General features: G+C 42.0%; 3 protein-coding genes across 13 annotated transcripts in view; 1 reads left to right on the forward strand and 2 right to left on the reverse strand.

Annotated features, from left to right (window-relative positions):
• Positions 1-5,332, reverse strand: part of RAPGEF6 (Rap guanine nucleotide exchange factor 6) — a 170,261-nt gene extending 164,929 nt beyond the window's left edge. For 7 of the 9 annotated variants that reach the window (XM_045550723.1, XM_045550720.1, XM_045550719.1 and 4 more), the window contains exon 1: positions 5,069-5,290. In XM_045550723.1, coding sequence (XP_045406679.1) covers positions 5,069-5,137 — 69 coding nt within the window. In that variant the 5' untranslated portion in view covers positions 5,138-5,290. Of the gene's footprint in view, positions 1-5,068 lie in introns of all 9 variants that reach the window. The other 2 variants (XM_045550721.1, XM_045550716.1) reach the window with 2 other exon arrangements.
• Positions 5,333-7,691: 2,359 nt separating this feature from the next.
• Positions 7,692-8,340, forward strand: LOC123637742 (60S ribosomal protein L26-like). Its single transcript, XM_045550732.1, has one exon. It carries the CDS (start codon positions 7,834-7,836, stop codon positions 8,257-8,259), a length of 426 nt encoding a protein of 141 aa, XP_045406688.1. The 5' UTR covers positions 7,692-7,833; the 3' UTR covers positions 8,260-8,340.
• Positions 8,341-13,117: 4,777 nt separating this feature from the next.
• FNIP1 (folliculin interacting protein 1) overlaps positions 13,118-27,514 on the reverse strand; it is a 106,719-nt gene continuing 92,322 nt past the window's right edge. For all 3 annotated transcript variants that reach the window (XM_045550729.1, XM_045550730.1, XM_045550731.1), the window contains 3 exons: positions 21,963-22,160; positions 18,079-18,194; positions 13,118-15,822 (listed from right to left, as the gene is read on the reverse strand). In XM_045550729.1, the coding sequence (XP_045406685.1) occupies positions 15,744-15,822; positions 18,079-18,194; positions 21,963-22,160 (393 nt within the window). In that variant the 3' untranslated portion in view covers positions 13,118-15,743. The remainder of the gene's footprint in view (positions 15,823-18,078; positions 18,195-21,962; positions 22,161-27,514) is intronic.

A 27,514-nucleotide genomic window follows, 5' to 3' on the forward strand; every position in this document is an offset into this window, starting at 1 on the left:
GGACAACTCTGTTTGCTTCTTATAACCCAAACCGTATCTCCTGGTTTCCCTATTATCTTAATACAAGCATCAACAGTCTTGCTTTTCACATGGAAAAGTATCCATGGTCCAGACAAAATGTGTGTTTACCCCACCTATCTACCTGTAAGCCTCCCACCTCTAGAGTGCTCCTTTCCCTTCGATTACATCTTCAAAATGCTCACACAGTAATCTTTATAAAACTGATCTTATTTACAGGTTTTAAAACCTCCAATGGTTCTGTTTTACTTACAAGATGGCGTCCAAATCCCTTAAATGATCCAACCCTGCTACTACATCCAGCTTCGTCATTTAATCTCCAACATCACATACCACCACCCCAAACATCCCAAAAACACACCCCAAAGTGTTTTGCAACCTTTTTTTTCATTCTCACTCCCTCCCAAAGAACCTAGTAGACAATTTTTCCTAATTGCTGCCTTACCCCCCAATTAAAAACTAAGGAATAAGATTTTGTCAGTTCAGGTGGAGTTTTGGAGGGCCACAAACCATCGTAATAGCTACTACGATTTTTTCACACCCCCTGAAAACTGATTTTTGCCGCTTTGAGGGCAACAGCAGTTCCATCAGGAATGCCGGCTCCAGACTTACAAATCGGTTTCTTGCTCTACAAACGTACCTGGCTCACAACCCTCAGCACCTTTGCTTCTGCTTCTCTCAGCTTGGAATGAACTCCCTTCTGCGTAACATCCAGACATCAATTCATGATTTTTAAGACTGAATTCCATGCGACTCCAAGAAGCCTTTCCTTTCCTCATCTTGCAGGTCCAAAGCCCTATTCATACTTTTATCATAAACCTTAACATTTTACTACATTTAAGTTTTCATATCTGTCTCCCAAATCGCTGAAGAACAGGGATCATGTCCAATTCCTCACTACAACCTTGGCTATTATTAACAGTATCATGTCAGATATATTATTTGTTAAATGAATGGGTAAATTAATGTTATCATCTGGGCAAGGCAATCATAAATCTCAGTTTACCTAGAATAGTCCCTCTGTAATATGTTATTCTGCCATAAATATTAACGGCTTCTCTTTTAATTCCCCAAAATTATTTAGATTATAACTTATATTACTAATCTATATCTAAGCAGTGGGAAATAAATTTGAGCAAGGGTAGAATATGATCAGATCTGAGTAATTAAAAAGATAACTATACAGCAACATGACTACAAATAAAATGACTCAAGAAAAAATCCAGGAGTAGAAACAATAAAAGGGCCTAAAGTAGCAGAACTGGTAAGGAAGAGGCAAAGAATCAGGAGGTAAAATCAGCAGGTTTAGTGGCCAGTTGGATATAAAGATAGAGATACCAGGAGGAACCAAGAGTAAAAACACAAAGCTGGGTACAGTGACACACACTGTAGTCCCAGCTACCAGAGAGGCTGAGGCGAGAGGATTGCTTGAGCCCAAGAGCTGGGAGTCCAACCTAGACAACCAAGCAAGGCTCTGTCTCTTAAAAAAAAAACCAAGCAAACAAAAAAGAGTAAAAACCCACAAACTCCTGGAGAAAGCAACTGCACTAGCCACCAAGACAATATGAAGGAGGGGGAATAATGATGGCTTTCAATTTACGGTAAGTGATTGAAGAACCTGGAGGACAATTTTTTTTTTGAGACAGAGTCTCACTCTGTCACCCTGGCTGGAGTCCAGTGGCGTCATCATAGCACACTGTAACGTCAAATTCCTGGGCTCAAGCGATCCTCCTGCCTCTCAAGTAGCTGGGACCACAAGCGCATGCCACCACACCCGGCTAATTTTCCTATTTTTGGTAGAGACGGGGTCTCACTCTTGCTCAGGCTGGTCTTGAACCTGGAGGACAATGTGATTGTTAGATATATGGGTCTGAAACACATAAAAGGGGGTAAGTTGAAATAGATAGTCCTAGGAGGTATCAGCCTCTAACAGTCTGATGAATAAGACTGCCCGAGATATAAAGTCTGCCGTTCTAATGAATAGAAGTATTATTTTTTAAATACACGAGGACTTTACAAAACACACTCCTGAATTTCGCTTTTATAGCATTTACTGATCACTTAATATGTACAAAACATGGTGTTAAGCACTGAGAGGGAAATAAACCATAAGAGAAATAAAAGGGGCTCACTCTGAAGTAAAAAAGAAGGGAGAAAAAACGATGTTGAATATGAACTGAACTGACAAACAGTCTCAATTTTCACTGTGGCTTCTGTAAGTAATTTTGGCATAATGACACAAAATAAGTACAGGCATACCTCATTTTTATTGAGATTCACAAATACTGCGTTTTTGACAAACTGGAGGTTTGTGGCAACCCTACATCAAGCAAGTCTACTGGCACCATTTTTCCAAGAGTATCTGTGTGTCACATTTTGGTAATTCTCACAATACTTCAAACATTTTTGTTATTATATTTGCAGGGTAACCTGTGATCAGTGACCTTTGATGTTACCATGGTAACTGGCACCACAAGAACCATGTCCTTGTTACTGGCAAGTGTCGTGTGTTCTGACTGCCGCACTGGCTGCGCCTCCGTCTCTCCCTGTCCTCGGGCCTCCCTGTTCCCCGAGACACTGCAATATGGAAATTGGGCCAGTTAATAATCCTGCAATGGCCTCTAAGTGTACAAGTGCAAGGAAGAGTCACACTTCTCTCACTTTAAAATCACAAACTAGAAATGATTACGCTCAGTGAGGAAGGCAAGTCAAAAGCTGAAAAGGCCCAAAGGTGGGCCTCTTGCACCAAACAGCCAAGTTGTGAATACCTACGAAAATTACTTGAAGGAAATCAAAGTGCTACTCCACTGAACGTACAAATGATAAGAAAGCTAAAGGGTTACTGCTGCTACGGAGAAAATCTGAGTGCTGAATAGAAGACCAAACCAGCCACAACATTCCCTTTGAGCCAAAGCCTAATCTAACGGAATGGCCTAACTCTCTTCAATCCTACGGAGACTGAGAGAAATGAGAAAGCTGCAAGAGAGAAGCGGAAAGCTAGGAGAGGCTGGTTCATGAGGTTTAAGGAAAGAAGACATCTCCATCATATAAAAGTGCAAGGTGAAACAGCAAGTTATCCGTAAGAACTTTCTACACTAAACAATAGAGTTTCAAAATAGAAAATTAGCCTCATATTGAAAGATGCCCTCCAGGATTTTCATAGCTAGAGGGAAGTAAATACCTAAACTTCAATGGACAGCCTGACTGTCATGTTAAGGGCCAATGGAGCTGGTGACTTGAAGTTGAAGCCAACGCTCCTTTACCATTGTGGAAAGCAGAGGGCCCTTAAGAATGATACTAAACCTGCTCTGCCTGCGCTCTGTAAATGAACCAGCAAAGCCTGGATGACAGTTTATCTGTTTACAGCATGGTTTACTGAATGTGTTTTAAGCCCACTGTTGAGATCTACGCTTCCAAAAAAAAAAAAAAGATTTCTTTTACAATATTACTGCTCATGGACAATGCACCTGGTCACCCAATAGCTCTGACGGAATTGCAAAGGAGATTTCTCTTCTTTTCACACCTGCTAGCACATCCATTCTGCAGCCCATGGATCAAGGAGTAACTTCAACCTTCAAGTCTTAGTCTTTAAGAAATACATTTTGTTAGGCTATAAATGCCATAGCTAGTGATTCCTCTGATGCTCTGGGGAAAGTATTAATAAATTGAAAACCCTCTGGAAAGGATTCACCGTTCTAGCTGCCATTAAAAACATTCATGAACCATGGATAGAGGTCAAAATATCAACAACACAGGAATTTGAAAGAAATGGATTCCAACTCTCACGGATAACTCCGGGGAGTTCAAGACTTCAGTGGAGAATATAACTGCAGATGGGACAGAACTAGGAAGAGAATTAGAACGTTAAGTGGAGCCTTCTTCAAGTAATGTTTAAAAGTAAAACACACACTACACGTTGTCAGCCTTGCATAGTATTTTCTTACACTGTAAAAGCTATGGGAGAATTCACGTGCTCAAAGTGCATGTTTTCAATTAACTCACACCGGCGCCAATAAGCTTCACAGGGAATTTAAGACACCTGGGGACATAAACGTAGCTCTCAAAAAGAGGGCTCTGGGAAGTGGCAGAATTTGCCTGGTTCCTATGCAAAGATCAGGATCTCCAATAACAAAATGGATTTACCATGGCTTCGATTACAGTTTCAATATGTCACGTCCCAAACGGTCAGCCCAGTTACTCACACTTACTATGCAACACACTGTAAGTCTGAAAAACTCAACAGTGAAACAGGAAGAATTAACAGAAGCATTTCATTTATTACAATTATAAACAAGACAATCTAATAATCCATTCAGGTCGCTGTCAGTTTCTGTTTTTTGGTTTAGGAAATTTAGCGTTTATTAAAGAACCTTCTCCAAATCAGGGAAAACCTTCCCCCCAAATCTAAGCACATCTATAGGATATGCTACAAGTTTCAGTTATATGCCAGAAAACTAGCTTTCAAGTCAAACGAAAACCCTTTAAGCTGATCCCGATTACTGCTAACCCAACAGAGCAAACTCTGGCTCCAAGCATAAAATGCTCTAAAATTTCCCACTGACGGTCGGAAAAAGCACCTACGTCTTCCAACATCCACCGCCCACTGGATGCAAAGTTTGAAACCGACTTTGCAGCTTCACCTTTTCTCAGGCAACTGCGCGCCGCTCCGGGGACGCGCGTTCCCTCCCGGCGACGCCGCCGCGACCGCCCGGTCCCCGTCTCCGCCCGGCTTTCCGCAGGCTGCTCGGCCGCGGGCAACGCCACCGGGAGCCCCACGCCACCGGCTCGGAAAACACGGCTCGGCCGCGGCGCCTCCCGGAACGACACCAGGAAGTCCCCGGCGCAGGCGGGCGCGCGGGGAAGGCCGCGCCGCCGGCAGGAAACGCGGTCGCCGCCCGCCCGCAACACGGGCCTGGGTCGGGCCCGGAGACGCCAAGAGCAGACACCGGCGGCAGGTGCGAGGCTCCGGCAAGGGGACAGTCGCCGCGGGTCCCGGGACGCCGGAGGACGCCGTCCGCGGGGCTGGGCGCGCCGGGCCGAGTGGCCTTACCTCGGGGGTCCGCTCGGGCGGCTTCTTCCTCAGCGCCTGCCTGGCGCCGGGGTCCACGGGCGAGTTCATGGCCGCGGGGCGGGCGCTCCCCAGCCCGCTCTCAGCGGCCCACGCGACCGCTCATTCGCCCCAGGCGGGGGGTGCGCCCCGGCCCGGGAGGGACCTCGGGACCGCCGAGGCGTCGGAACTCGAGCAAGCGGCCCTTCGCAGCGCCCGCCCGGGCCTCAGCCCACGCGCGACTGGCCCGGCAGAAGCCCGCGCGGGGGCGGGGGCAGCGAGTGCGCACGCGCAGCACGCACACGCAGCGCGCACGCGCAGGCTAACGAGCGCCCAAGGGCGTGGCTCCGTGGTGACGTAAGAACTGGGGCGGTGGCGTTAGGCGTTTTCCAGCCGTGTGTGAGATTTGAACACACGTCGCGAGACCTCACGGAAACTCGTCCCGGGATCCGCCTGAGTTGTGGCTCCGGCCTCCCCAGCTTCCGCTGGAGGCAACGGAAGCGCGCTGCGAGGGCCCGAGCAAACCTCGCCCGGCGGGGCGGAGCCCCGGACGCGATCCGGAAGTCGGGGCGTGGCGAGCCCGGTTTGCGCTCCGTCTCCGAGAACGTGCGGAAGTTGCGGCCGCCATTCGGCAAGCGAGGAAGTGGACGCAGACTCCTCCCTGCATCGACCTCAATAAACCGAAATCTCCCGAGAAAGCTGCGCTGGAGAATCGCTTGCTTCGTTCTCGGACGTGCGGACACCGCGGCAGAGAAAGCAAAGCTTCAGGCGCGAAGCCGGACGGGCAGCGCCGGTACCGCCTGTCGCGGAGCCGAGTCGGGGCCGGGGACGGGTCCGTGGCTGGTGGCCGGGGCCGGGGTCGGTGGTCGGCGCCGGGGTCAGCCGTCCCCGCCCGGCGGCCGCCGTCGCGCTGGTTCTTACACTCCGGTCTGCTTCCCGGCAGACCGAATAAAGCCAATTTCGCCTTGTTTATTTACCTTGGTAGGTACATTTACCGCTTTGTAATGATGGCTGATGTCAATACGGGCTGTGTTTTCCGTTAGTCCTGGGATTGCCCAAACTTGCAGTTTACAACATACTGTTAGGACATCTCTGTTTCAGGTATAGGGCAACAGTCTTACCAGGGAAATTATGGCTCACCCATTCTAGAAATAAGTTGTGGGAAAAAGTCACAAGGCCTTACAGACCGATTTTCCGCCCCATTGTGTGTGTGTGTGTGTGTGTCGACATCGCCTCTTAAACGTCTGCTGAGGATCACAGAAAAACGTTACCTTTCAATTCTTTAAGTTTCAATTTCCAGAGTGACATCAATATTTTGAAAGAGGGAAAAGGAACCCCAAAGCATAATCACCATGAACTTGGACTTGAGTGGCAAACAGACCTGAATTTGTCTTTAATAGACCACTTCTAGTTAAGTGACCTGGGGAAGTTATTTAATATTACTGAAGTTTGCCTATCTGTAAAATGGTAGTAGTAAAGCGCCTATTGCTTAAGGATTCACTTACAATATAACCAGTCCCCCATTAAACAAATGTCAATGACCTCTATGTAATCCTCTCCCTTAACTGATTGACTTTCTGAGATATTTCCCAGAAATGGTAGATTTGCTGAAAGACAAAGGAGTTAAGGCCCCTGGTCAAGATTCCTGAAGCCTAGAATCACCATCCCCCACCATCAGCCCCAAAACACATGACCGGCCCCAATGCACTCGCCCCACCCCCCCCAAATTAGGTCATTAAGTATGAAATGTCCGATTTTGAAAAAAGCATCTCAAGAAGTACAATTAATCAAAGTATGTGCCTAAACAATTGACACAGTTGTGCCATCTTAAACATAGCTTTCATATGCCAGCAGTGGAGAGCCTGAAGAGCCAGCGGTGATGAAATTGCTAAAGACATTTTCCACAGCTTGTTGAGAATTGAATATTTTTCCTTGGAAGAAGTGGTCCAAAGCCTGGAAGAAGTCATAGTCAGTTGGTGCAAGGTCTGGTAATACAGTGGATGACAGAGTTTCCAGGTCCAGCCTCTGTAGTTTGTACAATATGTGATCCAGCATTGTCTTCCAAAAGGATTAGCCTGTCTCTATTGACCAATGTCAGCTGCTTAATTGCAAGCGTCCTCATCATTTCATCCAATTGGTTGCAGAAGACTTCTGCTGTAATTGGCCAGGTTTCATGAAGCTGTAGTGGATAATACCGGTGCTAGACCACCAAACAGACACCATTAGCTTTTTTTTTTATTATTCGGGTTTAGACTGTGTTTCAGCACTTCACCTTTGTGCTGAATGCTTTCAATTGTCTAAATCCATTTTTCATCACACATAATAACATGGTGTAGAAATGGCTCACCTTTATGTTGTGACAGCAAAGAAAGGCAAGCTTCGAGACAATTTCTCTTCTGATGCTCATTTAATTCATGCAGTAGGCATCCAGCTTCTTTACCTTGCCTGTTTGTTTCAAATGGTCCAATATTGTTGGAATAGTAATGCCAAACCTTGCTGCTAATTCATGTTTAGGTTGAGATGGATTTGATTCCACTATAGCTTTCAGCTCATTATCCACCTTGGTCTCAGGTTGCCCACCTGGCTCATTTTCAAGATTAAAATTACCAGAATGGAACTTCTCAAACCATCCACACGTGCTGTGTGTTCATTAGCCACATCCTTTCCAAACACTTTGTTGGTATTTCAAGCTGTCTGCATTGCTCATGGAACTTACTAGAAAATGACTCTTCCCTTTTGCAGCCATCGCTGAAGTGGCAGCGGCCAAAATGAAGTTCAATCCCTTTGTGACTTCTGAGCGAAGCAAGAACCGCAAAAGGCATTTCGATGCCCCTTCCCACATCTTCAGGGAGATTATGTCTTCCCCTCTTTCCAAAGAGCTGAGACCTAAGGACAATGTTCGATCCATGCCCATCCAAAAGGATGATGTAGTTCAGGTGGTTCTGGGACAATATAAAGGTCAGCAAATTTGCAAAGTAGTCCAGGTTTACAGGAAGAAATATGTCATCTGCATTGAACCGGTGCGGCAGGAAGAGGCTAATGGCACAATTGCTCATGTGGACACTCACCCCAGCAAGGTGGTTATTACTAGGCTTAAACTGAGCAAAGACCACAAAAAGATCCTTGAATGGAAAGCCAAGTCTCACCAAGTAGGAAAGGAAAAGGGCAAGTACAAAGAAGAAACAATTGAGTAGATGCAGGAATAAAATAATCTTATGTACAATTTTCATTAAAAAATGCTAAAATGAAAAAAAAATAACTTGAATTTGTGATTTATCCATGGTTTTACAAAAATTGCTCTAAAATTTTTTTGAAAGATTATCACAAGCCAACCTGTGTGTTTGAAAGAATGAGGATGCACCTTTACAATAGAAATAAAACAAGAAGTATCAAAGTGAAATTTCAGAGATACCAACTGTCAAACTTAGCACATAAGGAAATCTGACATTTCATACTTAATAACCTAATAGTTACACCATGACCTGCCCCAAGGCACGTGGTTCTTCCTCTAAAAGCCCAGGATCTCCTTTAGTTAGACACATGGATTTCAGATAGCTTCTCCAGTTTTCCTGATGTCTGTTGTATTAAAAATTCCTTTCTTCCTTGACAATCCTCAATAATCACATCTTTGTGCAATAAACAAATAGACCTAGACCAAAACCCCCTGTGGTTTGGACAGTACTAAGATTACATGGGGGGCCAGGTGTGGTGGCTCACACTTGTATTCCTAGCACTCTGGGAGCCCGAGGCAGGAGAATCACTTGAGGCCAGGAGCTTGAGACCAGCCTCAACACAGCGAGACCTCTGTCTCTACAAAAAATTAGCTGGGTGGTGGTGCACACATGTAGCCCCAGTTACTCAGGAGGCTGAGGTTACAGTGAGCTATGACTGTGGCACTGCACTCTAGCCCAGGCAATAGAGTAAGACCCTGTCCCACCCCCCACCACACCCCGCCAAAAAAGATCTATGTCTTGACTATTTCACAAGAGAAAATGAAGTATACAAAAGTAACTTTTTTTTTTTTTGAGACAGTCTCACTCTGTTGCCCGGGCTAGAGTGCTGTGGCGTTAGCCTAGCTCACAGCAGCCTCAATGCTCTGGGCTCAAGTGATCCTCCTGCCTCAGCCTCCCAAGTAGCTGGGACTACAGGCCTGCGCCACCACGCCTGGCTAATTTTTTCTATTTTTAGTTGTCTGGTTAATTTCTATTTTTAGTGCAGATGGGGTCTTGCTTTTTCTCAGGCTGGTCTCAAATTCCTGACCTCAAGTGATCCTCCCACCTCGGCCTCCCAGAGTGCTAGGATTACAGGTGTGAGCCACCACGTCCAGCCTACAAAAGTAACCTAATTAGGCTTTATCATGAGACAGCAACAGTAAAAACAGTACATTAATATCTGTGTGACTATACATATTCAAAATCTATTTTGTCCTTTACTATCTTGTGTAATGCTGTTGTGTCTGGAACAAAAGTAAGGAGAGGCAGTAAAAGTTCTAACAGCTACCAGCATTAACTTGTATCTGAAAGAAAAAAATTAATGGCTTGAATGCAAGTAATTTATTAAATTGTGGGAAAATAAAAACATGGTTATATATTTTAAATAGTTTAGCTCCTTGTTTTTGTTATACTACTACATGATGGCACATTACATGTAAGTAAATCTATATATGCTTGTATAAATTTTTTTGGTCTGTCTCCTCCACCAGAGGGAAAATATGTAAACTCTATGAGAACAAAACGTTTGTGTCATTTACTGCCATATCCCTGGCACCCAGATGCCTAGAACATAATAGGTGCTCAATAAATATTTGCTAAATGACAAATGGAACTATCTAAGGACTGACTTATTAAGAGGGCACTTTGCTGTCAGAAAGATAGCACTTGATTGTTCTCCAATGGCAAAAAGCATGTCTGGCTAGATACCTGTCGTATTAGGCAAAACTGAATGCTTGTTAAGCAGACATAATCATCTGGCCATCTTTCCAGAATTAACTGCAAACCACAAAAAGCGTGGGGGTAAACAGCACTTGGAAGGAAGAAAGGAATTGACACTTGGGGAAGGTTGGAGATTTAGTCACCAGGAGTAGAAAAACGAGCATTTTTCTTGCTCAAATGAAGGTCAGTTGTTATCACTCAGAATCTTAGCTTGGGGTCTAGGAATTCATATCTTTCAAAAGCTATGCAGGAGTTTCTAACACGCAAACCAGGTCTGAGAACCACTGAAAACTCACTCAGGTTCTGGACTAATCCGATCCGTTTTAGCTTCAGCCCCTGCACTGCAGTGAAGGAAGGCGTTGACGGACCCGCACACGCCTTACGAGAGGGGTATCACAAGTCTGAGGAAATAATACCTTCTTCGTATTAACACAACATTCCGTCAACAGTTTTTTTTCTTCCCCCGAGAGACCGTTCAGGAAAGGAATACTGCCTTTACCAATAATCTGAATGTAAGCACTGATGTGAATACAAAGGCATGTTTTTAAGACCATCCTTAAATTAAGACAGTCACTTGGAATGGAGGGAGGCTCGAGCCTCAACTGCACACTCACCTTAGAGTACAGACAGGTTTGTCTGCGGGAGGTCGCATCAGACAGGGTCGCGGTGTTGAGGGGCTTGTTCTGTGCAGTTTGGATCCGGTCGAGGGGCTGCACTTGGGGATCTGCAGAGCCACGTGTGGGCAGAGGCTGCAGGTTCCCCACCTGTGTGCGCCGGAAGTTCCTTTGAAAAGCAAGGTGAGAAGCGGACCGAGTCTGGTTCCCTGGGGGAGAGTTAGCGCACACGAGTTTTGAGAAAGATTTCTCCAAAGTTTAGGTTAGGAAGAAGCAGTTTATTTACTTTTCCTAGGTGGAAACAGGGCTGGAAAAAGAGAGAGGGGAGTTGTGTGGCCAGGTGCTCGAAGGAGCAGGGAGGCGCCACACACAGGCCAAGAGGCTGGTCGGTTTTTATGGGGACAAAGTGACAGAAAAAAAAAATAGCGATTGCTGTGAGAAACTGTGGCACCCACTGCTTTCCTTCTGGCAGCCAGAGGACAACAGAAGCTGGGACAGGACGTCAGAGGCCGAGGGTTGGCTCTCCCGCCTGTCCTCGGAGAGGGGATCCTCGCAGGGCCTTGAGACTTGGCTGGGGCCTGCGGCTCCCACCGTGTTCACTCTGGAACTCTGCAAAAGCACATTCTCAAAGGAATTTTGAAAGAGGTTTCTCTCTCTTTTCTATCTGTTCCGCTGTTTTAGAAGTTGTGGGGAACAGAACTGCTGCAGGGTGCCTGTTAGGGAGAACTCAGGATTGATTAACTGTTACTAGGAAATTGTGGGATTAGACATTTTCCCGGTAATTTTGCAAGGCTCCCCCTTTCAGAGAGGCGGTACCCGAGCACATGCCTGAAGACCAAAAGCCCCAACAAAGTTCTCCTGACAAACGGTGGGTGGGAATTTCACATATTTTTTAAAAATCTGTGTTGGACTGCTCGTATTTTCGTTTTTTTTAGTGAAGTCTCAATCTGAAACTAGAGCAAACGTGGCCTGGCCCGCAGCCTGCACTAGAGAGCAAGGACAGGAAGCACGACACCCCTCCTGTTCCCCTTTTCTCCCTGGCTGAGCCTTTCCCACTCAGAGCCACAATCTGTCCTCCCCCACCTCGCACCTTCAGCTCAGGGCTGGCCCCATTTGCCCCCCCCACCCCCTCCCTTCCACGTTGGCAAAGACAAATGAAGAAATCCCGGATATCCTCACGGTACATCTGACCACAGGCTGGTTGGGAAACCACTCTGGTCTGAGGGACAGATGGACCACGTCGGAAAGAACGTATGACTTCAGATAATCACATTAAATTCTCTGTATCTCCATTTCTCATTAGCAAAATCAGTCCTCCGTTCTTCTAGAAATGTTGCCAATTATAAACCTCTAATGTATCTGATGGTTGCTTCCCAAATACTCGATACTTCCTGTTTAAAACAGACCACTTATTTCCTTCAGTTAAATGTAAGAGTAATACATGTAATAATATATGAAAATACATACTCCAAAAAGCCCCTAGTCTAGTCTTGCCTTTAATCTGCCTAAATCCGCCTGGCCTGCGAAGGCAGCTTCCCAAAAAGCCCACTCAGGGCCGGAACACGGCTGCAGAGCAAGCGCCAAGCACTGACCAACGGGCTGGCTGTCCCAGACGCAGATGAGAACGACAGACCTGCTCAGAGTCAGATGCAAATCAGTGAACAAACCAGGATTAGAACCGAAACAATTGGCCATTTTTTTGTTTAAATGTAAAGTCTGTAGTAATCTCTACTGGATACAATGTTCTTACCAGCTTTACATGGGTTCTTCTAGATTTTAGTTTATTGAGGTCAGTTTGCTTTCATAAATGCATTTAAGGACGTTTTCAATCTGTCATTGTGAGGATTAGGTCAGGCATAAGAAGATACCACTATATTTTTGAATGTTTATTTTTTTAAATTTTATTTATTTATTTATTTAGTCAAGAGTCTCACATCAGCCTGGCTCACAGCAACTTCAAACTCCTGGGCTCAAGCGATCCTCCTGCCTCAGCCTCCCGAGTAGCTGGGACTGCAGGCATGTGCCACCATGCCCGGCTAATTTCTTCTATATTTAGTAGAGACGGGGTCTCACTCTTGCTCAGGCTGGACTCAAACTCCTGACCTCAAGCTATCCACCCGCCTTGGCCTCCCGGAGTGCTAGGATTATAGGTGTGAGCCACCGCGCCCGGCCACCACTGTATTTTTTGTTACTATGTTTTTATTCATAAGAACATATGTTAAAAATTCTCCCCAAAACAGGTGGGGGCCACAAGAGGAAGGCTGGACAGATTACCTGGTAATAGAAGCAGCCAAAAATTATTGAGCAGTTGGGCTGTGCCAGCATTTAGCTAAATTTCTTGATATTCATTATTTTACTTGATTCTCCCAACAAACTCCTGAAGTAGATTCTACCAAATTACCAATATGGAAAGTGTCAAACTTTGGACACGAATCCAAGTGGTCTGACACCAGAGTCCACGATGTCACATATACATTAATGCATGAAAGAAAGACCAACATCATCCATCAAATTGACATGTGTATTTATTGCACAAATTTCCCCTAGAACTGGGAGGTTATTATAATACAGGTGTACATTTGAGAAATGTATACAGACAAGGAATAAGTATGTACATTTTACATAACCACCATCTAAACAACTTAGAGAAAGCAGAACATTCTCAGAAGACATCTACTAGAAGCAGGCATTGTGTAAAATCTGGTTTAGTAACCATCCCCCAGAGTATGCCAATTCCAACAACGTGAAATCTGCACTACTATGTTTTATTGCACTTAACAGTCTCAAACTCAAAGTTAAGACATATTAATAAAGGCCAGGAATATTTAAAATCAAACCAATTAGTTTATATACAAGAAAAAATTAGTTTTAATTCTATAATTTAAAAGATCCCTTTTTCATTTCCTGTTCCAACAAACAGGTTTTTCTGATATGTAACACCTACCTGTCCGTACCATAAATTGAAAAAAATTATTTCAAACAGGCCATAAAACTCTTTCCATATTCATCCTAATGACCACACTTTTAAGCAGCAGCAGCTCATTCCTTGGGCTTTGTGTAAGGAAAGAATGACTATAATGAAGGTAATAGAAATCATAGAAGGGTGAGGAATTATAAAACTCAGGAATCCTATAAGGATTAATGACTCTTTAAGAAGCTACGGGCCTTTTCCTTTCCAGCAAAGCTTAGCTTTAAGTATGACAGTAGCATGAGCCACCCACTTATCGAAGACTAGAATTTCTAAATGGTATATCAGACATTTCAAATAGATAGAGAATAGTTTGATGATTAAGAAAACACCCAGAAACAGGTATTATCTACCTGATACATATTATTCTGAGCTATAATCAAAAAATAATGTACAATGGCACACATATGAACTTTTCTATATTCTGAATTCTTCCCAAGAGACTGACTCATAGTATTTCAAATTACACAACAGAAGAATTTTATTAATGAATAAAATAAGAAAATTAAGCCAAAGGAAATAAACATTCTTTGGCAGCAAGTCATCCATGGGAGACTCAGGTACTAACCGGGACCAGCCAACAGGACACGGGCCAAACAGACCAATTTCAGGTTTACATTCCATTAAAGTAACTGTTTCTTCTTTGTCTAGTTGGAGATCTCTTGAACACATAACGAGCAAGGCAAAATGTAACCCAATGTTATAAATTCAAGTTCAAAAGCTAAACAAACCACAGAAATTTCCCATCAATTACTGAAAATTTAAACAACAAGAATGGATGTGTATTATATAGTTAATGTACTTAATAATTAAATAAGTGGGTTTTTTTATTCAATTAATTAGGATAAAAATAGTCAGTGAAAGCAGAAACCAACTCTACTTCTGGCATCCAAAGTACCTTAAACTAGATAAGCCAAGAATAAACTATAATGTAGTATTCAAGTAAACTGAGGTAGTAGAGCGTATTGAAAACTTGATCTACCCATGTTTGTATTTACATTACGTACAAGAGTTTGGTTCCATTTAGCCTTCCTTATGAGCAACACTCCATAGTATACACAAAGACAACTGAGAAGTGGAAATCTTTGAAAAAAAACCCAGCTTTTAGAAGGGAGGGGCTCTTCGAGAAGACAGAATAATTTTAAGAGTTATAAGTTCTACTAGTGTAAATAGAATATTATTAAGCAGTGAGACAAATATTTAGCTCCTATGGTTTTAAGAAGGCCTGATACTGAAAGCAAGGGCCTTGGCTACCTGAGCACTTTTAAAGAAAATAGTATTATTTTTGCCAATGCTTTGGTGTAATTTTTAATTCTAGTTTTCATTTATTAAATTAGTGAATATGTAAATATTAATATTTATATGAATTAGCTCACACTTATAAACAAATGGTATAAAGTAGTATTCTTATTTTTGGAATCTATATTCCTCAGCCTTAAAAAAAGATTGGCTTTACTTACATTTTAGAGTGTGTGAAACAGAAAAATCACCAGAAAGTAACATTTCAACATTACCTATAGTTAATAATAGTGGAAAATATTTTTTTAAAAAGGCATGTTACCAATCTTGTATTTCTACCTCTGTTTTTTAAAAAAATAGATACATATGTACAGTTGGGTAGATAATATAACACACATTTACACTCATTATTCTGAGTTTGTTATAATTAACAGGCTGTTCAAAATACTTTGTGAAATAACCAGAAAGTAGCTATTTTGAATTGTAAAACAAAATAACAAATAATCAAGGTTTTATATATCTCTGTACCTTAGAAATAAAGAATTAAAAACTAATAAAATGACTATTTCTGAGCCATAAATCATGAGACATCTGTTGTTATGAATTGTGACGACATTGTAATTCCTTGATAATATTCATTTTGCAGAAATTTGTAAGTTACACTTTGGCTTTTTCAAATGTTTCCCCCCCAAGTTACTTATGTTGCTTTAACTTTACTTGGGTGAAACTCTGCACCACCCAAAAGTCCCGTCAAAAGGAAGCCACCACCTGATGTCCACAGAACACGTAACGCAACGCAGGGGACCCTGGGGACTGACTCGTTCAGATGGAGGTCGAACAGAGAAAAACTTCCATAAATCCAAGGTGCACATGCTTCCTTGGTTTCTACTTATCCTTCCACCAATTTCTAACAACCTTTTGGCACGTTAAAGCAGTATCTGAGCAACGTATGGAGAGTGAGTGCTTGCTACAGCAGCCAAAAGAGGAAGATCACTGGATTCAATCCTGAAATAAAGGGGGGAAAACAAAATCTCAGTTCAGACTTTCTGTACCCAGGACATGAACCCCACAGGCAATGACTGCTCCCTCACAGTCACTGTTCCTCAGCAGTCAAGACCTATGCCATCTTGGCCAGATGGGAAGTGTTAATAAGAAAGTTGATGATAGCAAAAGTTGGAAATTTTTTAGTAAGTAAAACCCAGAACCCAGAGCCTCTGAAACTCAAAGATAACAAAGCCATGGCTATAGGCAAGTATCTCCCTAACCTGTTGATGGAACATGCATTTGGGGCAAGGCACAATGTCTAGAAACTACAGTCTAGTATAAGTATAATCATAGAATAATAGTATGCACACAGATTGTTTTAGATAACAATGTTTCTACAATAAGATGTACTAGAAGAAGTAAATGCATCCTACACAAATTTATGGAAAAAAAAGAAAAAACGCCAATAAAACACAGAAAAAGTTACTCAGACTCACTCATGATTAGAGAATTTGAATAAAATCAAATGCCATTTTCAGCTAGTAGGTTGGCAAATATTTAAAAATTTGGTAAGAATGTGCTTCTTGCTGTTTGTAGGAAGGTGCGCTGGTCCTTTCTGGATAGCATTCAGCACTAAGCATCAAGATGTAAGTATCTATAAAAAATTCAGTATACATGCCCTTTAACCAAAAATTCTACTTCAAGGAATTTATCCTACAAATGTCAAAGATTTGTATTCATTTTGGGATTGATTTATAATAGCAAAAAACTGAAAATAATCTAAATTCCAACATATAAGGGAATGCTATACAGCCACTAAGAAAAATGAGATAGAATAGTATATGCTTACATGAACAAACATTCAAGATACATTAAAAGGCAAGTTGCACAATGACATACAGAGTATAAATCAACTTAAGTGCTTTACGTTATCCTTTAAAAAGTTCTATAAAGAATAAGCAATCCATTAACAATGCTTGGGTGGGGGTTGGAGTTGATAGAAAAAACACACTTACTTTTCATATTATGCCAAAATGCACTGTGAAGTTTGGTTATATGCACATTATTTTTAAAACTAGTTTAAAAATGTTTTAAAAATAAAGGCATTAAACATACACAATCCACACTCCCCAGGAAAAAAACATTATGTCCTGTTACCAATTACCCAAGTATTGGAAAACAATTCTCTTTGTACTGCTCAAACCAAAAGCTTCATCAGCACTTGAGCAACAGCATGGTATTATGGTCTGTAAACAGGATCTGGAGCCAGGAAGACACAGAGTCACCCAAATCCCTACTCAGCCCTACCAGCGTGTGGCGTCCCGCATGTTAACTCACAGAACCATCCGTTTCAAACCTGGAACTCTGCCTACACGCTGTAGGATGATTATAAGAATTGAGAAATATTAATAACACTAATAAAATTTAATTTGGTTTCGACATACAATAGGTTCTCAATGATGTTGGTTCCTTTTCTTTTCATACAAGCTGAATTAGACAAAAGTTCTAGCTTGTTTTAGTTTCTTCAACTAGCATTTCAAGAAATGATTCTCTCTCTCGCTCTCACACACTCACACATGCACACTCACACACACACACACTCACACAACACACTCGCGCGCACACACACACTCTCACACATGCACACTCACACACACACACACTCACACTCACACATATACACACACAACACACTCGCATGCCCGCACGCACACACACGTGGCTTTAGAACACACAAGAGCGCCTGCAGGGCAGGATGCAGCAGAGCCACATTGTGCCCCCAGCAGCCCCACGCCTCCTCCAGGCAGCCCTGTAGGTGACTGTCTCCTTCCAAGGAGTAACTGCAGAGCTGGAAGGCAAAACACGCAGCCGATGAGGAAGGAGTGACAACAGACAGACCACGTACAGCCATTCACTCAGAGTTCTGTTACTTTAGTCAGATCTCTGGAAGGCAGGGCAGATGCTTGTAATACATATTTAATCGATAAAAATGAGCATGTACTTATTTTTTCTAAGATAAAACTTTAGATTTTAATTCTTTCTGACTCTGTTCTCAACATACCGTGTGTAATGGCACCAGGAAAATGCCTGTCAGATTAGTAAACAACAGAGAATCTGCTTCTATACTATACACAGCAACTTAAATGGTAACAGAGCCCCACTCCCAACTTCTAACAGGAAAAGACACCTAAAAGAAGGAAGGCAATCCCGAGGAACAGTCCTTGCGTAAAGACAGAGCAGTGAAGCAGCAAGGCCAGAGAAGAACCGCGCACGTACCCCAGGACCACGCCCAGCTCCCTGACGTGCACACGCATCTGCCCCCGCAGGTACTCGGACAGCATCTTGCTCTTGAAGTACAGCTCCTGCAGCCGGTCCTCCAGGTGCATCACACACTGCAGTCGGGGCCAAGAACCAGGCACAGAACACGCTCAGCTCTGAGTCATGGCAAATTCCAAAGCAAAACGTTTTTGTCCATTCTATTTAATTACACCAGCATGAACGAAAATTTGGAGCACATTTTAAAAGTATGTAGTTTTAGCAGTACAGGAATGTAAACCTTTTTCTAACTCATATTGAAGATTAGCTTCTACAGTGTTTTTCTTTTTTTCTTAATTGTGGTAAAATACACGCAACATAAAATTTACCACTTTAACTTTTTTGTTTTTGAGACAGAGTCTTGTTCTGTTGCCCAGCTGGCTGCAGCGGCCTCACGACAGCTCACTGCAGCCTCCAACTCCTGGGCTCCAGTGATCCTCCTGCCTCAGCCTCCCACAGTGCTGGGACTACAGGCGTGATTATGGGCCACACCCAACCCTCAATATGTTTTTATTCCAAAATTTGAAAAATGTAACATTCTTATAAGTTGGTACATTTCAAATTTATGTAGATAGGAAAGGCTGTATTCTCCTGTGGAGAGTAAAAAACAGTTTGAAATAGTTTGCAGAGAATGAATGCTCTGCAGTCCTTGCTGAAAGAGAGATGTTTCTAAGCTGGAACATTAAAAATTAAAACACACGTATTTTGTTGATTATCAATTAACTTCCTTTATTTATTAAAATAGGCCATTTTTCATGTGAATTGAAGCTATATTATGTGTGAGGAAAAAACATGAGTTTCAAGTGTTAAAAGCATCAAATTCTTGCAGAGTATATTCTTTTCCAGGGAAAATCAGCTCTGAATAAAAACCTATTTTATTATTGAGAAAATACAACCAAATGAATTTCTTGGCTCACTTGTTGTTTGTGGTGTATGTTTTTTCCATAATGCTTGCTCAGGCTGAAAATACCCAAGAAGAAAATTTTAACTCCGAACATACGTACACATAAACTATACAATTTACCGTATTAGCCATCTGGATGCAGACAGTTCAGCAGCATTAAGAGCATTCACAATGCTGTGCAACCATCACCCCATCCACTTCCAGAACTTTTCCGTCGAAACTCTGTACCTGCTAATAACTCCACATTCCCTCCTTCCCACAAGCCCCTAACAACTACTATTTCACTTTCCGTCTCTATGAATTTGCCTACTTGATTCTACCTCGTGTAAGTGGAATCATACAGTATTTGTCCTTTTATGTCACAATGTTTTCAAAGTTCATTCATGTTGTACCATCATCAGAATTTCAGTCCTCTTAAAGGCTGAATAAATACAGCTCTGTATGTATTATATCACATTTTGTTTATTCATTCATTTGCTGATGGACACAATTATCTCTAATTTTTGGCTATTGTGAATAATGCTGCTATGAATATTAGGATACAATTATCTGTTTGAATCCCTGCTTTCAATTCAAGCATAAACGAAGAAGCACGATCGCTAGATCACATGGCAATACTACGTTAAGCTTTCTGAGGAACTGCCGAACTTTTCTACAGCTCCTGCGCCATTTTACGTTCCCACCAACAGTGCACGAGGGTTTCGATTTCTCCACCTCCTGGCCAACGCTTACTACGTGCTGTGGTTTTGTGATTGTGGCCATCCTTACAGGTATTAAATGGCATCTCAGTGTGGTTTTCCTAATAACTAACGATGCTGAACTATGTACTCATGTGCTTATTGGCCATCTGTGTATTTTCTTTGGGAAAATGTCTAGTCAACTCCTTTGCCCATTTTTAAATACAATTGTTCACTTTTTGTTGTTGAGGTGTAGGAGTTCTTTTTATACTCTGGGTATCAATCCTTTTTCAGATATGCGATTTGCAACTATTTTCTCCCATTCTGTGGGTCGTCTTTTTACTCTGTTGACAGCTGATAAATAGAAGTTTTAAATTTTGGTGAAGTTTATCTATTTTTTACTTTTGTTACCTGTGCTGTTGTGATCAAAAAATCACTGCTATTATATCCAATGTCCTGAAGATTATCCCCTACATTTCCTTGTAAGTTTTATAGTTTTAGCTCTTAAGTTTAGGTCTTTGAACCACTTTGAGTTCAATTTGTGTAGGGCATTAAGGTAAGGGTGCAACGTCATTCTTCTTTTGCACGTAGCTATACAGTTTTCTCAGCATCTTTTGTAGAAAAGATTCCTTTCTCTGTTGAATGGTCTTAGCACCCTTGCTGAAAATCAACTAACTTTGTATGTGAGGGTTTATTTTTTTAGATCTCCAGTCTATTCCATTTGTTTAGATGCCTGTCCTTATGCCAGTACCATAATGTTTCAATCACTGTAGTTCTGTAGTAAGTTTCGAAATCAGAAGTGTGAGTCCTCCAACTTTGTTCTTTTTGAATATTGTTTTGTCTCTTTGAAGTCCCTTGAGATTCCTAATGAATTTTAAGATGAGTTTTTCTGTTTCTGCAAAAAGTGTCATTGAGATTTTGACAGGGATTCCATCAAGTCTGTAGATCACTTTGGGGAGTAACGACATCTTAATAATATTAAGTCTTCCAATCCAGGAACATGGGATGTGCTTCCATTTACTGATGTTCTTCTTTAATTCCTTCCAGTAATGTTTTGTAGTTTACAGTATACAAGCTTTTTTGTCTCCTGGGTATTATTCCTAAGTAATTTATTCTTTCTGATGCTATTGTAAGTGGAACTGTTTTCTTAATTTTCTTTTCAGATTGTTCATTGCTAGTGTATATGAAAGCAACTTATTTTTACATGTTTTATAAATACAAATTTGTTTAATTTGCCTATTATTAGTTTTTTGGTAGAATGTTTATGTTTTCTACATATACAATCATGTCATCTGTAAACAGAGATAATTTTACTTCTTCCTTTCCAATTTTGAAGATTTTTATTTTTTTCTTACCCAGCTGCTCTGGCTAGGACTTCCAGTACCATGCTGAATACAAGTGGTGAAATGAGGGTCACTGTCCTGGTCTTGGTCTTAGGGGAAATGCTGTCAGTCTTTCCCTGTTGAGTATGATGTTAGCTATAGGTCTGTCAAAGATGGCTTGTATTATGCTGATCTACAGAGCTCTTCAGCTATGCTATTATACTACAGTTCTCCCAGCAAGAGAAAGAACCTCGAAAGTCGGAAATGATGTCTTCAGTACAAGGTTATCAGTACTACAGAGAGGGGTCATACGAAGTGATGACACGACACGACAGGGGTCCAGAACGCCCTGGACTCTACACAAAGCCTGGAGGTGTCACATGACTGTACTGCACATGACCAAAAATCCTGGCTGCTGAAATCAGAACATATAAACGTGTATATGCTCCCGTCTGTCGTAGCTTGGGCAGCCGTAACAACATATCACAGACTGTGTGGCATAAACTACACAGCTTTATCTTCTCATGGTTCTGGAGGCTGGAAGTCCAAGATCACAATGCAGCCGCAGCTGGGCTCTAATGCGAGCTCACTTCCCAGCTGGCAGATGGCCGCCTTGTCGCTGTGCTCATACACGCTGGAAAGAGAACAATTTTTCTCTCCCTCCCTCATCTTATTTGGCTACTAATACCACCACAAGGGCCCCATCCTCAAAATCTAATCTAACCATAATTACTTCCCAAAGACTTCATCTCCAAAAACTGTCACACTGAAGGTTAGGGCTCCAGCTCATGAGTTTGGGGGCACCTCAAACAGTCAGTCCCTAATACCTTCTTTCAGAGAAACAGTGATGAAACTAGGAGCAGTATTTAATGTAGGCACATATGAAACAGTGTGGTCATCTATCAGAGTGCTCAAAGTAATTCAACCCTTACACATACTTACAAAATTTGGAGATAAGTTATGCTTGTAAAGTTGAAGAGTGGAATGAAGCAGATTGGAAACAAGACTGGAAACCAACACTTCCTTTCCCAGTTTACTGTCTGTCACCCGTCTCTGGCTACTGGCCACCTGAACAGTCCATTTGTCCATGTCAGCGATGATACAGACGGCTTCTGCTATTGGCTCATCCAACACCGGATGCTGGGAAGAAAAGAAGAATTCATCTCATGATAAGAAAATAAAGTTTTCAAAAATAATGCTAATTTTACAATGAAGAGATATTAAACAAAAACAGAAAAAAACATTAAAATTCAAAAGCTACTACCAAAGAATCCCTGATCAAGGAGAGTAAATAATTAATTAATAACACATATCCTGAGACATCTTATAGAAATCATCATAGAGACTTTGTATTTATTACCAGTCTTTAATCCAGAACTTAACTTTCACCAGTATTTTGATCATTCATTCATTTGGTGAATTTACTGTCAACTAAGTGCCAGGCAATTAGAAGAAAATGTTTTTTACCTTGAAAGATATAAATATCTCACACAAACAAGTCAGTAAGATTCCATGCTAACGACCTCAGTACATTAGGCATTAGTAGGAGCTATCACTTGAGATCATGAAGTACCTTGCCGCCTACGTGCACTAGATGTTTCTTTTTGTTTAGACAGGGTCTCCCTCTGTTGCCCAGGCTGGAGCGCAGTGGAATCAGCACAGCTCACTGCAACCTCCAACCCCTGGGCTCAAGCCATCCACTGGCCGCAGCCCCGCAAGTAGCTATGACTACAGCGTGCACCACCTCATCCAGCTAATTTTTATATTTTTTTGTAGAGAGGTGGCCTTGCTATGCGGACCAGGCTGGGGATTTCTTTATTTGACCAAGACATATATCCAGAGCATGACTCCCGCAGGTAACAGGGGACAAGTCCACACGCACTGACACGGTTCTCAGGACACACTGGCAACTGAAACAAAGGTCACCACACACAGACACATATATCATATCTCAATTACGTTTCTAAAAATTCAGATCTACAGCCAAGTGAAAATGTAAAAAAAAAAAAAAACCCTCGAGTTCCTTACCATGAAGATCTCTGTGAGGAAGTGGGAATAGAACTAAGAGTATGAAGAAGGACTTCTACTTTTTACTCTGTGTATCTTTATATTATTTGAATTTTTATCACAAGCATTTACCAAAATGATACTTTTATAATCAGAACATTTAAGATATAGTGGAAAATAATATTTTAACTCCTATGTACATACTGAAGAAAGGGCCCACGAGGTCCTTGCTGTGTCCTTGGCACGTGGTTTCCACACAAGACCAAAAATAACCATTAAGTACAGAGCGCAACTGTCAGAAACACACAGCGGCCCTACGCTCAGTCCTTCAACCTCTGCTTCCGTCTGCAAAGGAAAAGGTTTATGTACCACCAGCCACCCGGAGCAGCAGCAGCAAGACTGAGATTGAAACACTCAGAGCCAGCGGCCTCTCCTCTAACTTTCACCGTTACTGCAGTCAGGATAAGGTACTACAATAAAATATAAAACTAGAAGCTTGCTCCTGGATAAATCCAGATTTGGCATTCTCAAATGATATTCCTTTGCCAAGTTAATGAACAACCAATCTGAGTAAGCGTCCAGGACAGACACTAAGGAAACAAAGACAACAGAGCCAACACTCTTTTGTGAGGGAGATCAAAATAAACACACCCAGTTATTAAAAAAACATGTGAGAGTGAAGCAGGAACCAAGTGCTGGGGAAGGAGAGGAGGGCACCGCGGGGACTGTGTGGCAGGGGCTCCACAGTGGGCAGGACACAGGAATGCGACACTAAAGTAGATAAGATCAGATTTCTGGTGAAAATGGGAGAGAAACAACGGACGATTCTGTTAGAGGAAGCGTGACGAGAAGGCTGGGAGACACAGCACATGCATACGGCTAAATTTGTGAGAAATGACATTGAGAAATAGGGAGGAAGAGAATGGCAAAGATAAAGCCCAGAAAGAGACATTGTAAAGATTTTCCATGGATCCCTGAACTTTATAATCGTTTTTTATAAAATGGTACTCAAATATTTCTTATTCACCTCTTGCCAAAAATATAACACTTTTCTATTTACCAACTTAATTATGAACATGTTATAATTTTGGCAAAGGTGTACACATCTGTGATACTGTGACATGTACACAGTCGACCACTGGACAACGTGAGTTTGAACTGCCCAGGCCCACACACATGTGGATGTTTTTCAATAAATATGTTGGAAAATTTTTTGTAGATTTGTGAGAGTTTAAAAAACTCACAGATGAACTGTATAGCTTAGAAAAATCAAAAAAATTAAGAAAAAGTTAGATATGTCAATATGCATAAAACACAGGTAGACGGCAGGCGCGGTGGCTCACGCCTGTAATCCTGGCTACCTGGGAGGCCGAGGGGGGAGGATCACTTGAGCCCAGGAGTTAGAGACCAGCCTGAACAACACAGAGAGACCCTGTCTCAAAAAAAAAAAAAAAAAGTAGAGACTAGTTTATTTTATCATTTACCACCATAAATATATATAAATTATAAAAAGTTAAAATTTATCAAAACTTATTTAAACACTTAACAGACGTACATGGTACAATCTGCAGCCAAGAGAAATGTAAACAAATGTAAAGGTGCAGTACTGAACCATAACTGCATAAAATTAACTGTACAATACTGTGCTACCATAATAATTTCATAGCCACTGCCTGTTGCTATTGCAAGTGTTGCAAGTATACACTTCAAATGTCATGTGACACTAACCATCTCTGCATGAACGGTTTATTTCTCCAGTAAATTGTATATTGCAGTAAAAAGAGACCTCTTGAGTGTCTTGTGTTTTTTTTTACCATGCTTAGTGCAATATTGTAAAACATGAGTAACACCATAGGATCCATAAAAGGTGTTGCTAATGATGCTGGAAGTACTCACAAGAAACAGAGAAAACTCATGACATTACAAGAAAAAGCTGAATTGCTTGATATTACCAGGGATTGAAGTCTGCAGCTGTGGTTGCCCATCATTTCAGAATAAACGAATCCAGTGTAAGGACCAATGTCAAAAAAAGACATTTGTGAAGACTTAACTGCAGCTACACCAGCTGGCATGAAAACATTGCACTTTTTGCAAAAAATATCTTTTCATCTTGTATTGAAGATGCAGCTTTTATGTAGGTGCAACATTGCTATAAGAAAGGCTTAACTATAGAAACTAGTATGATTCAAGAAAAAGCAGTCATTACATGACAACTTAAAGCAAAAGGAAGACGAAGCATCTAAAGCTGAAGAATTTAATGCCAGCAAAGGATGGTTTGATGATTTTAGAAAGAAATTTGGCTTAAAAAAACAAGAAAGAAAATCAAGGTAACAGAAGAACCAGCTTTTGGTGACCAGGAGGCAGCGGGCAAGTTCCCAGAGGTCATGAAGGAAATCGCTGATGACAAAAGGTATTCCTGGACAGGTTTTTATGCAGACAAAAGTACCTTATTCTCAAAAAGAAAAGAAAAAAAAAACCAAAGAGGACATTTATTAGTAAGGAAGAGAAGTGAGCACCAGGATTTAAGGCAGGAGGAGACAGGCTAATTCTACTGTGTTTTTGCAAGTTAGGATTAAGATCAGGATTGCTCTTATCTATAAAGCTGCTAACTCCCAGCCTTGAAAGGAAATGACAAACAGCAGCTGCCAGTCTTTGGGTTATACAAGGAGAACACTTTTTCTGGACTGGTTCCATTGATGATTTGTCCCTAAAATCAAGAACCTTGTCAGTATGAACTGCCTTTTAAAAGTTCTTCTGGTATTAAGACAATGCCCCGGTCACTCATAACCCTGCAAGTTCAACATACCAAAACACTGACCTGGTACAGTCGTCCCCAAACACAACATCCCTGATCCAGCCTCCACATCGAGAGGCCTTAAGGACCATTAAACATGGTACTCTGTGGAAAGAACCGTCAATGCTATGAAGAGGAGCCCTACACAGAGATCACGATTAAGTCTGGAAGGATTATGCTACTGAAAATGAGATCATTGTGATCGAAAAAGCTATGAAAGCCGTCAAGCCCCAAACAGTAAATTCCTGATGGGGCAAACTGTTCAGATGTTGTGCATGACTTCACAGAATTTATGACAGAGCCAATCAAGGAAATCATGAAAAAGACTGTGGATATGGGCGAGGGGAGGGAGGTGACACACCAGAGGAATGAACCGAAATGACCTGATGGGGATGAATTCTTCCAACCAGTGCCAGACAAGAGGAAGAAGATGAAGAAGAAGCAGGGTCAGAAAGCAAACTGACTCTAGAGAATCTAACAGAAGGGAACCAACTATTCAAGGCTGCTTTTGACTTCTTTTACAACGTGACCCTGCTATGATATGGACACTGAAACTAGAACAAATGGTGGAAGAAAGATTGGTACTGGACAGACACATTTTTAGAAATGAAAAAAACAGTCAGAAAAACATGATGATACACTTCCATAAAGTGACACCAGGGGTGGCTGCCTCTCCTGCCTGCCCTTCCACCTCCTCTACTTCTTAACCCTCCGCTAACCTTGAGACGGTAAGAGCAACACCTCCTTTTCCTCCTCCTCCTCCTCAGCCAACTCAACATGAAGATGATGAGGATAAAGACCTTCATGATGATCCACTTCCATTTAATGAATAGTAAATATATTTTCTCTCCCATATGATTTTCTTATTACCATTTTTTCTCTTGCTTACTGTACTGTAAGAGTCTAGTATTTAACACATATAACTAACTGACTGTTTATGTTATGGGTATGGCCTGGTCAACAGCAGGCTATTAGCAGTTATTATAAATCTGGGGGGAGTCTAAAGTTATACAGGGATTTCTGAGGGTTAATGCCCCTGACCTTCCTATTGTTCAAGGGTCAACTACATTTGGTCTTCATCCCATTGCCTGGCATGTACTCCTATAATCCTTGGAATCTCCAAAGCGATAACTTTTTGTATGCTAATGAGCTGACTGATGGTTCACAGGCCCCAGGTAGCTACAGGATGAGGACTGGTCACCAGAGAAACCCAGGAAGAATTCGAAGTTTGGAACTTTCAGTCCCACCCCAACCTCCCGGCAGGGGAGAAGAGGTGAAGACGAGGTTACGCTGCTTGCCAGTGGCTAATGATTTCTATATAATGAAGCCTCCATGGAACCCCAACAGGACAGGGTTTGGAGAGAGGTTCGGGAGAGTTGCACACACAGGTTTCTGAAGGGCAGCACCCCCTTTCCACACCGTGGCCTTATGCATCTCCTCATCTGCATCGTTTGTCATATCCTTTGTAAGAAACCAGTGGCCCTAAGTGTCTCCCTGAATTCTGTGAACTGCTCTAGGAAACTAATCAAAGCTCAGGAGGTATCATGGGATCCCAGTGTACAGCTGGTCAGTCAGAAACAGGCAGAACAATCTGAGGCTGAGAACTGGCATCATGAGTGGGGGCAAGCGGCAGTCTTGCAAAAATTAACAGGAAAATATCTAATCCCACAATCTCCTAGTGACAGTTAAAGAT

Source organism: Lemur catta, chromosome 5 (genome assembly GCF_020740605.2).
Source record: "Lemur catta isolate mLemCat1 chromosome 5, mLemCat1.pri, whole genome shotgun sequence".
Lineage (NCBI taxonomy): Eukaryota > Metazoa > Chordata > Mammalia > Primates > Lemuridae > Lemur > Lemur catta.

Excerpts from the sequence above, each read along its gene's own strand:
- LOC123637742 (XM_045550732.1), top strand. The coding sequence starts at position 7,834 with ATGAAGTTCAATCCCTTTGTGACTTCTGAGCGAAGCAAGAACCGCAAA.